This window comes from Carcharhinus amblyrhynchos, chromosome 8 (assembly GCF_965287045.1).
Source record: "Carcharhinus amblyrhynchos chromosome 8, sCarAmb.v2.hapA, whole genome shotgun sequence".
Lineage (NCBI taxonomy): Eukaryota > Metazoa > Chordata > Chondrichthyes > Carcharhiniformes > Carcharhinidae > Carcharhinus > Carcharhinus amblyrhynchos.
The window spans coordinates 67,141,179-67,154,276 of NC_137331.1; the positions used below are offsets into that span (position 1 = coordinate 67,141,179).

At 39.4% G+C, this 13,098-nt stretch overlaps 1 protein-coding gene across 6 annotated transcripts in view; it reads right to left on the reverse strand.

Annotated features, from left to right (window-relative positions):
- Nucleotides 1-1,611: 1,611 nt before the first annotated feature.
- rgs20 (regulator of G protein signaling 20) overlaps nt 1,612-13,098 on the reverse strand; it is a 209,071-nt gene continuing 197,584 nt past the window's right edge. For all 6 annotated transcript variants that reach the window (XM_080194923.1, XM_080194922.1, XM_080194921.1 and 3 more), the window contains one exon: nt 1,612-2,567. In XM_080194923.1, coding sequence (XP_080051049.1) covers nt 2,379-2,567 — 189 coding nt within the window. In that variant the 3' untranslated portion in view covers nt 1,612-2,378. The remainder of the gene's footprint in view (nt 2,568-13,098) is intronic.

The window sequence follows — 13,098 nt, forward strand, 5'->3', positions numbered from 1 at the left end:
GATCACATATTGAGTTAATCTCCTAACCACTCCAGCAGACTTGCATTTGAGAGACAAAAATATAGCCATATGGCATTCTAAAATATTTTATTTGAAAAATATTGTGAATTAATGCCAGGATTCAATTTGTTCCCTTTTACCTTGTCAGCATTCTAAGTTTACAGACAATAATTTTTCCAGATGTCAGTGAAAGCTCATTCTTATTGTGCGAACTGCAAAAAAAATCATTTAACAAGGAATCTATTTCAATGATTAGTGATGAGTTTGCGTTCAGGCTTTTTTTATATTTGTTAATAAGATTTTCACAGAGAATAATTGAATAAATCCTAAAAATGGGCACAGGAATCACAATGTGCGATTAAGCTTCGTCAGTTCATGCCATGCTCTTTGCTAATCAAAGCCACTGGACCATATCTTGAATATCTTATCAATCCATTTTTTTGTTTAGCATCATGCTTTATAATTCAGCGTGCCACAAAATTTAAATTCAGATCTAAAATTATTAAATTGAAGTCAGCTATGAGCACCAATAACTGAGAAATTAGATTAATTCAAATGGTTATTGACATAGTGGCATGAGCGCTCCACTCAGTGGCTGCACACCTGCCTTGTTACAGTCCATTCAGTATTACAAGTCCACCTACACTACATACTTCTGGTGCATGCTCCTTATGGCCACACTAATTCCCTCATAAAACGCACCCAGCAAGACCTGCACCGGGAGTATCAGCATGTGACCATTCTGCACATAAAATGGCACCTATAGCATTGAAAAATAGATACCATGGAGATGAATTCTGCAGCTGCAATGTTTTAACAAGGACAGTGAGTGAAGAAAAGTATGTGCCAGATTACAGCTGCAGGAAACCTCATAGATAAACACATGGTGATATTTTTAGCAAAGTACATTAATTAAGCAGCACCTTGCCATAATAGCAATTTTAACTTGTTTCAACAACAACAGCTAAATATAAACTATATCTCAATAGGCATTTTTGTGCTGGACAAGTTGTTCTATGCCTTGTATAGAGTTTACTTCCTTGTAGCCTCTGGAGGTTCTTTTCACCAAATATTATTTAATTACACATTTTATGACTGTTTTAGTTGTGAATTTATCTTTTTAATTGGGTTATCTCCCAGATGCCTGTATACAATGTACGTTGCAAAGTTAGACTTATCAATTATTTTATCTGTAAGAGAAATAAATTTTATATTTGACCTTTAATATGTCAGCATGACAGTACATGTCACATGATTTGAACAAACCATATCTAAAACTGCAGATCACAAGAATCTCATTGTTCAATGGGTAAAAACAATTGACTGGAAGATAAGATTAAATATAAAAAGCATTAATTACATTTTTCCCCATTGCACTCTCACACTTGGTTCCATCAAACTGAAACTGAAAGGGAAGGTGCAGATGGTGCATGTTCTAAGATTTTTTTTTATCAATACCACATTGAAATCAACTTTTTGACTTTTAGCAGAACAAGGAGACCAACACCAATTTTTCTCCCAAGCAGAAGATGGGTTAAGGTATAGAATATCTGTCCTATATCATGTACAGCATATATTTTTAAAAGGATATTAACCACATTGTGTACAAAAGACAAATCACTTACAACAATCAATTAAAATGATTGTGCTTTATTTTTTTGTGAAAAGAATTGAAATGCCCACACTTTGTCCGTTTTCCATTTGCAAAATAAAACCGTGATAAATTCTTTAAAATTAAGTTTTATAAACATTCACAAATTGTAACTAAAAAAATTGCATTTTAAGCAAAACTCTGATATTAAAACAATAGAAGTCTTACAACAGAATATGTTTTATAGGCAGTATTTTTCCAAACCATTGGCTTAGATACTTGAGGTTGATCCATTTTGTTTCCATCAGCACTATGTTTACATATATCAAGTATATATACTCCAAGACAAGTGGAAGTACCGCCCGAAATAATGCTGATTGTGATGATGGCATCATTATCATAGTACGGAATGGTAGAAGAATTTTAAACTGTATCATAGCATATGTAGCTCATGTGAGGATGTCACTAGAGGAATATCAAGGCACTTCCGCTATCAAACTCTTGTCTTCGAGTACATCTTATTACTATTTTATGTAAAAAATACAACTACAGGCTTTAAAACGACTAACATTTCATCAGTCATCCTTTGGAGAAATCTTGCTGTGTTGATCTGAAGCTGTGTTTTGGCCTGTGTTCAGAACCTTCTGCAGATAGACATTAAAATCCTTAATAAAATATGCCTGAGTATTACTTTCTTGTGAAGATCGTGTCGCTCCAATGTCCCTGTGAACAGTTACAGCCCACAGACATTTCCGATTTTTAGGTTCAGAAACGTAGCCGAAAAGTTTTAAGGTTCTGACGATGTATCAGTTAAGGATTGAAGCAGGGTTTTGTAGACTGTAGAGTTCATGAACCTCGGGTAAGAGTCTCTGTGCATTAATGTGTAAATCTGAAGCTGTGCATCATCAAATGTGTGAGGGGTAGGTTCAAGCATGTTTCTGTTGATGACCTCGCGCACTCTGGAATCAAGGCTAACCTACATTGAGAACAAAACAAGAGTCAGATATTTCAACATACAATGTGGTATTCATACCAATTGTTGAAATATTAGTTTCCAGAATACATTTTCTTTGCTACAAAAAAAATTCCTAAGGAGTGAAAAGCTTGATGTTTATTTATTAGTGTCACAAGTAGTCTTATACTAATACTGCAGTGAAGTCACTGTGAGAATCCCCTAATATGGCTAAACATATAACATAATGGACACTTTACAACTCTGCATTTATTTTGATCTGTATAATGAGCATCGGCTTCTGTAGAAATCATAGATAGGCTCGATTAAAAGTTTTTTTCAGGGTCGATCCATTTGACCAGTTTTGTACAGATTCTAGAAAGTTTGTTGTTGCTTTAGGTTCCTATCTCTTGATTGACTTCTGACACCTTCACCCTGGTTTAAAGGGTGAAATAAATACCTCAACTGCATGGCTCTTTGCTCTTTATTACAGCAAAAATATTTCTTCAGCAAATAAAATCTATTAAACCTGGTGGGTCTTCCACCCAGCAATAAGAAGCTTGAATACTGCAATAATCCAGTGGGGTAAATACAATGTTTATTTCCATATAATACCAAGGCTTGCAGCCTCATAGCTGCCAGTAAGCTTCTGAGAAGGTTCTGCTCCACAGGAGGCTTCTGTCCTCCCTGAGCTCGCCAGAGTGGTTTCCCCACCACCCCCCCACCCTTCTTCTGTATCATAGAATCCTACAGTGCAGAAGGAGGCCATTCAGCCCATCAAGTCTGCACCAACACAAACCCACTCAGGCCCTATCCCCATAACCCCATGCACCCTTCCTGACATTAAGGGGCAATTTTTAGCATGGCCAATCCACTAACCCGCACATCTTTGGAGTGTGGGAGGAAACGGCAGCACCTGGAGGAAACACACAGAGACACAGGGAGAATGTGCAAATTCTACACTTACAATGCCCAAGCCAGGAATCAAACATGGGTCCCTGGTGCTGTGAGGCAGCAGTGCTAACCACTGTGCCACCATGCTGCCCAATGATTGGCTCATGATTGGTTCTCTGAGTCATGTGACCCTTATTCCGTAGATGGATCATTCAATGGACAATCACCACATCCCTCCCCCTGTACGTCCTTTTAAACATATTCTCAATACTCAAATTACACAGGCCAAGAGAATTAAACATTTAGTACCTGAATTTAGTCAGTTATAAATTAAGTCTTTCAGGGATTTCCGAATCCTTGTGGAGCAGCATTACTCATCTATCTGGGGCACTTCCACAGCATTGCTGTCAGCTGAAACCACAATGACAGATGCCTCTTTAGGCACAGGCAGTTCAGTTCTATCTGTTTCCATGGAGACATTGGTTGTGCCCAACACAGGATGACCCAGGCAAACAGTGCCTGTGTAGTCAACAGCATTCCCAAATGGTAATATAACTCCTGATGGCAGTAGTGGCTGCTGGGGTAACTCTCACTCTCTCAAATGTTCTACGTGTATCCACATGGTCCTTCCTTCTACATTCACTTGGTAAGGCAGGGGTCCAGTTTTGGATACGACTTCAGGGTTCGAACCCGACCCACTTCCAAAATTCCTCACATAGATGGCTTCATGTATTGTAAACAACTGTGTTGACGGACATGAATAGTGGTTTGTCATCTGATTGCCTTGGTTGGCCTCCACCCTCTCCAGCAAATTTGGAAACATGAGATTCAGTCATGTTCTGAGATGATGGTTCATTAACAACTCTGCTTGCGGGATTCCCAGTGTTGCATGTGGAGTAGTTCTATAGCCCAGAAGGAATTGTGAAATCCTGGTCACCTGGGTCTCTCCTAACTGCTTCTTTAGACAAAATGAAAAGTTTGGACAGCTCACCCATTCAATGCTGAGTGGTAGGGAATAATGTGCTTTATCACCACTGAGGTGGTGAAGTTCTGAAACTCAGCACTTGTGAAGACCGTTCCATTATCAGATATTATGACTAAGGTATTCTGTGGTCGCAAAATCATTGGCATGATTTCTCAACGGTAGCATATAGGTCAAAGACTTCATCTCAAACATTTCCATTCACTTTGAATGCAAGAAGCAAAAACATTGTGCCCATGAATGGACCAACATAATCAACACAGATTCGAACCCATGGCCGGCCAGGCCATTCCCAAGGATGCATTGGGGCTGTAGCAGGCAACCTTGACTAGGATATCAATGTTGGCATCAACGCAGGCCATCAGACACAAGTCCTGCTGAGCATCTTCATTTGAGATATACCCAGATGGGCACTGCATTTCAGCTAGGAGCAACTCCCTTCCTGTACAGGGGTGACTACTCTGCCTTTTCAAGGTATGATACCATTTTTGTAACTTAATTCATCCTTTTACATATAATACGGTTTTATTTCTTCAGAAACTGAAGTGATCCATCCTGGTAGTAACCTGTGCCTCACTTTAAACAAAAGCAGATCCCTGCTGGTCCAATTCTTGATCTGCTGCACTGAACCTGGCAACTTTCCAAAACATTCAACACTATAACAATTCCCTGTGATACTGGGGGAATTGCTACACACTCTGGTAAAGGCAGGTGTCCAAGCGCAGCTGCATTTGCAATATGTATTCCAGGCTGGTGCTTGTAAGTGGACAGAATTAACACCCAATGCTGAATTCTTGCTGATGTGACTGGCAGAATATCTTTATCTTCTATAAAAAGACCCAAGGGTGGCTTGTAGTTCGTAATAATGGTAAAATGCTTCCAATATGTGAACTGGTACTCTTTACCCCATTTGCTAATGATAAGCCTTTTTTTTCAATCTGAGAGTAACCTTTTTTGGCCTCTGAGAGGGTTCTTGAGATGGACCATGTAGATTTTTTAGATCCATCATCCATCTCAAGGGACAATACTGTACTGACGTCATGTGGAGAGACATCATAGGTTAACACCAATTTCTTAGATGGTTTGAAATGCATCAATAAACTCAATGAATGTAACAATTGTTTTACTCTATTAAAAGCTTCCCTCTTGGGGCATCTTCCTGGTTCTTCTTTAGCAGTAAATGCAAGTGGGCTGATAATGTTGGCAAATTTGATGGAAAACACCCATTCCTAAGAAAGATTTGAGCTCAGATGTGTTTCTGAGGGTTGGTGCCTCCTTTATTGCTTTGACCTTGTCTTCCAGGATACTGGGATGCACTCCTTGTATATCCATGTGACATCCCAGACAGACTACTTCAGTGGCTTCCAAAGTACATTTCTCCTTTCTGAGATGAACTCCAGCCCCTTTAGCACCTCCGCTAAGTTAGTTAGGTGCTCAGTTTCTGTCGATCCAATTAGTAAAACATCACCCAGGTGTACTCCAACTCATGGCATTCCTTGCAAATTGATTTCCATTGTTCTTTGGAAAATAGCACATGCCAATGGCTCACCAAAAGATAGGCGTATACTGAAACAAGCCTTTATGTGTGTATATCGTAACAAACCTCGGGAAGGATCATCCGACTCAAGTTGTTGATATGTGTATCTCATTATCCAGCTTTGGTTAAGGCTGATCTCTGGCCAACATTCCTACAATCTTCAATTTTGGGATTGGATACTTACCTAACTTGATTAACTGTTAATTTGTAGTCTCTGGATCCATGTAAATTTTAAAGTTTGTTTATTGGCGTCACAAGTAGGCTTACATTAACACTGCAATGAAGTTACTGTGAAAATCCCCTAGTAACCACAATCTGGTGCCTGTTCAGTTACACCAAGGGAGAATTAGCATGGCCAATATAACTAAGCAGCATGTCTTTCAAACCCATGCAGACCCAAGGAGAACATGTAGACTCCACAAAGACAATAGCCCAAGCTGGAAATCAAACCAGTTCTTGGTGCTGTGAGGCAGCAGTGCTAAACATTGTGCCACCATGCTGCCCAGCCACCATACCACCCTTAGATCTTCACCTGGAGGCCAGATCCTTTATTTTACCTAACTCGTTATAAAAAACGTTCTCATACTTCTTCATTATCTCAGGCTATCCCCTTTCCTGTATTTGAAAGATCTTGATCCAATTTAACTTGATTACCTTGAGTGGCCAAAAGCCTTATCACTGGGAGTTGAGTGACTGTTGCCAATAGCTTACAGGTTACTGTGGAAGTACCCTTTATTTTGATGGCTTCTCCTGTGTAAGCTGTTAGTTTTGCTGTGGTATCCTTCAAACTCAAGGCTGAACTCATTGGAACTATCGAAATGTGTGTTCTTTTACCACCATTGCAGGTGCTCCTGTATCAACTTTCATTTTTAATTACCAAAAGTGATGGGGCCGCCTTGTCTGCTTTTATGTTGAACAATGAGTGAACGTTTAAATCCTTAGTACTGGACTCATATTATGCACTTGTGATGCATTGCTAATCCTGTTGCTGGATTGACTTGACTTACTGTTAGACCGATGCCTTAAGTAACTTTTCCTGTGACAGAAAATCATTCAGCCTCTTTATACCTGCAGGCTCCAGGGGAGGGATTATCCCTGCACTGGTAACACTCGACTTCAATCTTTGTTGATTGATTGGCTCTTTTAAATTTTCCCACTTGAGTTGTGGATGCATTTGCTTTCCTTTTTAAAATTACATCCTCATTTTTGATGCCACTGCTGATTCCACTGTACTACCTTCGTTGGTGAACTGCGACATTTTTACGTGCTCTGAAGCTCCTGTGCACCCTTCACAGTGCTCTCCATTAGCAGCACTACCTCCAGCATTTCCTTAAAATTTATCCCCACTTCTGCTAATAGCTTCCTTTAGATGGCCTCAAAATTTACCCCACAGACTAAACGGTTCCACAGCATATCACTGAGAGTGGCTCTGAATTCATAGCTTTGAGATCTGTCTTAACTAGTGGCTCTTCCACTTGAGTTAAACTTAGATCACTGTAACATTACCAATGGCTTCGGATGGTAGTGTGTTTTCACCAATTCAACCAGCTCAGTGAATGACTTGAAGTTGGACACGTTTGGGAATGTGAGGCTGCAAATCAAGTTGTAGGCCTTGGTCCCAAATGCATTCAGAGGAATTGCCTTTCTCTTCCCCTCCTCCTCTATTTTGTTGGCCTGTAAATAGTAACCCAAACATTCAATGCATTGTCCAATCCTTCACGGGGCACATCAAAAGAATGTATCTTTCCCAATAGGATCATATCTGAAAACACTTGCCTGCATTCAACTTGATCTAAACTTCAATGTGAGTTTATGGTCATGATCTTGGGATCGCTTTTTTTCCTCTTTTATCCTCATCACCAATGTAATAATTCCTGTTCGCCAGTTAGGTCAATAACAATGGCAGTGTTTATTTCCATAGATTGATAATACAGAGGCTTGCAGCCTCATGGCTGCCACTCAGCCTTTGAGAAGGTTCTGGAACAGAAACCAGAGCTCGCAGGGTGATCCGCTACTCTGCTCCCCTGAATCATGTGATCCATACCGTATGCTGATGGATCCTTAACAAGGCCATCACCACACATACACGACTTCAACAGCCACCAATTTTCTAGTAATATAAAAAAAACCTTTGTGCTTCAATTAGTTGCCAAACTAGGAAAAAGACTTGATAGGTAACAGAAATGAAGACTAAGGACTGGGGTAAAGAGATTTACAGAGGAATTTCTGACAAGTAAGACTGAGATGGATGAAAACCCTCATCACCAAAGGTGGGGTGATGGATCAAAGGTTGGGGGTGGGCTGGGAGCACAGAAGGTTCTGTCAGGATAATGGTGAGCTTGGGAGGGCTTCCAGAGTTACAGGAGATTACAGAGATATGATGGAATAGCACGGATGATTTGGAGAGAGTGCACTGATGACTGGGTTCCAATGTAGGTTGTTGAGGAAAAAAATGCGTAAGAAGAATTTTGACTGCCTTTTGATGGCAGTCAAAACTCAGGAGCAACAAGGTTTCTTAATCATCTGAGGACCAGTCCTTGCCCTCTCTTGTTTACTATTATGTTTTGCAGCAGTATCTGGACAATAACTAAATTGTTAAAATGTTTTAAAGAAGTCAAGGACTCCTTTCTGTTCTATTTCTGAAAATCCAGGTCTGGAATTCTCTGATCTTGCCTGCAGCTGGGATTCTCTAGTCCTGCTGAATGGCAAATCCTCCATCCTCGTTGGCAATGTGGTAGGCCATATGAGGCTGGAGAATTCCAGTTCTTTCTTGGTTTTTCAGGATCTAAGTGAGTAAGGTTTCTATACAACACTGAAGTGGTGTGGCTATATCTATGCTCTTCTATGATTTCCAATTCTTGGACTACACATATAAGTTTGAATGGAGCTCAGTGCCTATCCATAAACCACTAAATATAGCAATGAAATAACTCAAAGTACAAATATTTGAAAATCTTACATTCATAAGGCGAGTTATCCAGTCATTGACGAACAACAAGTTATTTGTACTTGTACTGGAAGTGCTGAGACAGTTACAATCTTTTCTCTCCACATGGAATATAACCTTTATCCATTCCAACTAAGGTACTTGCTCTTAGATATTCATTTGAGAACCTCCTCTCCCACAAAATAAAGAAGGAAACAGCACTATGAACACTAGTCCAGGAACTAAATGCTGTATTTTTCTTCAATGGATGCAATATAAAAATCAATCCACAGAATTTCTTCTGGGAAAAGCTTTGCACTTACCAATATAAATCTTTTCAGTTTTCCTGATGCCATCTACAAGGGGGTTCACTTTCTCCCTGAGCTACCTTTAATAGTTTGTTTTGAGTGGAGCAGCTATGCTTGAGCTTTGGAAATATATTCACATATTTGTTTTTCACTGAGTAATTACCAGAAAGACATTTGCAAATCTGAGAAAGAATCAACATTCTTAGACTCAGTATGCTCGGAAAGGTGGCTGAAGGATAAAGAATTTAGGTTGCAATCTGTATTGAAAATTAATATCACCCAATGTTAGGTATGTAGTACATACCAAGTAGGGAATTTGAGACCTGTACAGCCTGTCCGTAATTGTAGACTAACCCCAACAATACAGAAAACGGATCTACCCTCAGTGAGATCATATTCCTGAACAAAACTATCAACTGCACAAATCTCCAGAGCTTGAATGAATTTATTCTTTTATGACATCAAGTTGGGTAAAGCTTAAAAAGAACAGACATGCCATGAAGGCCATACCTTCCAAGCATAGCCTTAACTACTACAGGCAGATAAGATCGCTGTCATCCATTTCCCATTTCTAAGACGTGAAAATTTTAGAGGCACACTGGCACCAGCCCCTTACACTTCAAAAATAATTCTTCCTGCCTCCTGAGTCATCACTATCATTAACCACGCGACAGATGTTAGAAAGATGATCGGTAGATTTTTCATTTGGAACATGCCAGAATTTTTAATTTGATTTTTTATCATTCGCCCTTGAGTGGTTTGGATATGTATCTTATTTGGGATGTTTTTGATCAGGTCATCAGTTTTGAATATATCTATCTATAAAAATCCTTTGTCCAATTTTAGAGGTATTGATTTCCTTGTTGGTTTTCTTGATGACCTTGCACAGCTTCATTGGGAAGATCACAAAGTTCCTCTTCAGTGTTAGGTGGGAACTTGTCTCATCGATTTGCTTTTGTCCAATTAGATGGGTGATCCAGCCGCAGTACAAATGATGTATACTTTAATTGCACTGAGTTTTGGGAATATATGAAAAAGGTATTTTGCTTACAATCAAACATTCTTTAGATCAGCTACTGATCCAGTCAAACCTTGACAGCATCTTTCTAGTAATTAATCCGAAAAGAAGTTAGTCATCCATCTTTTGTACTGATGTTTTTCTTTTCAATCTTGTAACACTTTTCACTTTAATGGAGAAAGACTGTGTAGCCTTTGGGTAATGCCATGGGCAAGATTGATCTTGTGGTTGCATTCACACCCAGCTCTAAAGAACCTAAGAACTTCATCTTAATAGTTCATAGAATGAAGCTTGTTTTGTTTCTGGGTGTTGATTTATAATTGAACTTTTATAAAATATAATATATTTTATTATTAAATATAATTGGACTTTTTCTGGGTTTAAATTGTGCAGCAATTTATGGTCATTGGGATACTAGTAAAGTGCAGCACTCTCCATGGGGGATTTGGGACCAGTGTGGAAAGAACACAAAGTAGCATGGAAGAAAAATAAATTTACATAGTTTCCCTTCAAGCGACAAGATGCACAGAATTCCCTGTGAGGTAGACAGTGCTGTCAGCAATTGACTGTGCGGATCGTGGAGGTTTCCTCACTGGTGAATGCTGTATGGGCAATGTAGATCATGATCTGCAGCATTGTCTACCATTCAGGATTCAGTATATTGTGTGTAGTGTCACTTGAAGTGGTTGGTGCCTGCCGAACAAGCTTTTCCCTCCATGTCTCTTTGACTAAACTAAAGATTGAAGAATCCTTACTGAGGCACGTGGAATCTAAACCTGGAAATGTAGGTCAAAATAATTAACTACAGATGGAAAGTGATCAAAAAAAAGGAAAATAAAGATGGAATTGAGAGAAGAGACAGAAACACTCGCTGAAAATAAAATGTTATTTTTTAAACTATCAAACGATAGTTATCATCTTAAGGAATGAGACTCCATGGCTGGAATCTTATCACCGTTCATGCCAGTGGGATTGTCCCATCCCGCTGCAGTGAATGGAGATTTGGCAGAGTGCCAAATTCTCTGATCTCACTGCAGTGACAGCGTGGGGCGAACGCCAGATACGATCATGCCCCACATCTATAAAAATAAATTTTCAGCACCAGATAAGTTGCTAGTAATTAACACATAGAAAATCATTAACAATTCACTTGCATTTGAATGGTTAATAACTTTTTCTGGCATGTTTAGTGCGTAATTAATGAGGAGGTAAAGTCAACAATTCGTAAAAATTTGTTTATGTTGGTTTGCACCAAGCGTGGGTAATGGGAGTTGGGAAATTTCCTGGCTCAACACACCTACCTCAAGAGAAAGTGCCAATAAAGATTTTGTTCTGGGGGTTGGCAGTGGCAGGAGCAGGCACTATCTGCAGTCAAGCCCAGATACCTAGAAAATGTTCTGAAGCAGCCACATGGACTGCTAAGTGTTAAGCTGGGCAATTTAAAAGGCCCATCTTAGTGCACTGAGGCTTCATCTCAGTTACAATAGTGACAGAAAAATGAAGAGCAGCCCTTAACCCTCACCCCTCACAGCCCTCATCTCCCATGCACAGAGCTATTAATCAAGAATTGGTTGAAAGTTTAGACATGCATTAACTGTTGAAACAGCTGTGTCCAAGGGAAAACAATGTTTGATTGACAACTCTTGCTTTGTGATCTATTCTGTCAATTGCACAATGTTTATTTACACAAGATAAAGAGATTTCAAGTGCTTGCTGTTTGTGCTATTGATATTTTAAAGAGTCTTGTTGACTGGTGCTTTTAAACAGCTGCAGCGTTTTGATAGAGAAAGTAGAAAGTTATAAATGAATGTCCTTTAGATGATATTTTACACATCCTATTGTTATTAGAGGGTTCACTGATTCTCACTGTGTATAGTGGGGTCAATGGTGATCAAAGTGCCACAGCTTGGCATGGAGAGTGTGAGATAGCTTGGGAAGTGGGTAGAGGGGCATAGGCTGTTAAGGAGGGCTTGGGTAAGACCAATTTGCACTTACCTTTCAAAACGTTCCCTTATCGAGACTATGGAGTTCTTTAAAAGCTGGCCCAGCTTGATGAAAATTGCAGGGTTTCATACTTTGGAACTGGCCAGTTTGGGAGTGCAGGATGTAGACTTGCAATGCACACTAACTGTACCTTTAACGTGCACTGGTAAAAATTTGGGGTGCTGGCAAAAGTGTCAGAAATCCTGGAATTGGGTCCTGGCCACCATTTTTTCAGCTTCACTGAGTTGCCCAGCTGTGTACAAATACAGCTTTTGATTTTGAAACTGAATACCTAAGCTGAGATTGTTCCTTTCAGCCTGATGTTTTAAACATTAGTTTATGTATGGGCAGTTTATTTGCATATTAGCAAAAGAACAAAAAGCAAAAAAGCTGGAAATGCTTCAAATCTGAAACAATAACAGGGAAAACTGGAAGCAATTCAACCAGCTTCTGCGAAGGAAACAGTTAAGTTAATATTTCATATTTCTTACTGAAATTGGAAAAAAATGTTAAGATGAACAGCAGATAAAAAAGAACAGAACCAAGGGAAGGCTGAAGGAAAAAGACACCCATGGGATAATAAGTAAGTATAGAAAGATCTGTGAAGTGCTCAAAAGGAAACAAGAGATGATTAAATGGTTGAAATATTAAGATGAAATGTTAAGAAGGAAATAATGAACAAAATTAGAAGCAGTTAAGGGATTTAAATCATTATAGAAATCATAGAAACAGTGCAAGAAGAGGCCATTCAGCCTATACCGACAGCAATCCCACCAGGCCCTTTCCCCGTAACCTCATGTATTTACCCTAATAACCCCCCTGATACTAAGGAGCAATTTAGCACGGCCAATTAATTTAACTCATGCATCTTTGGCGTGCGGGAGGAAACTGGAGCATCTGGAAGAAA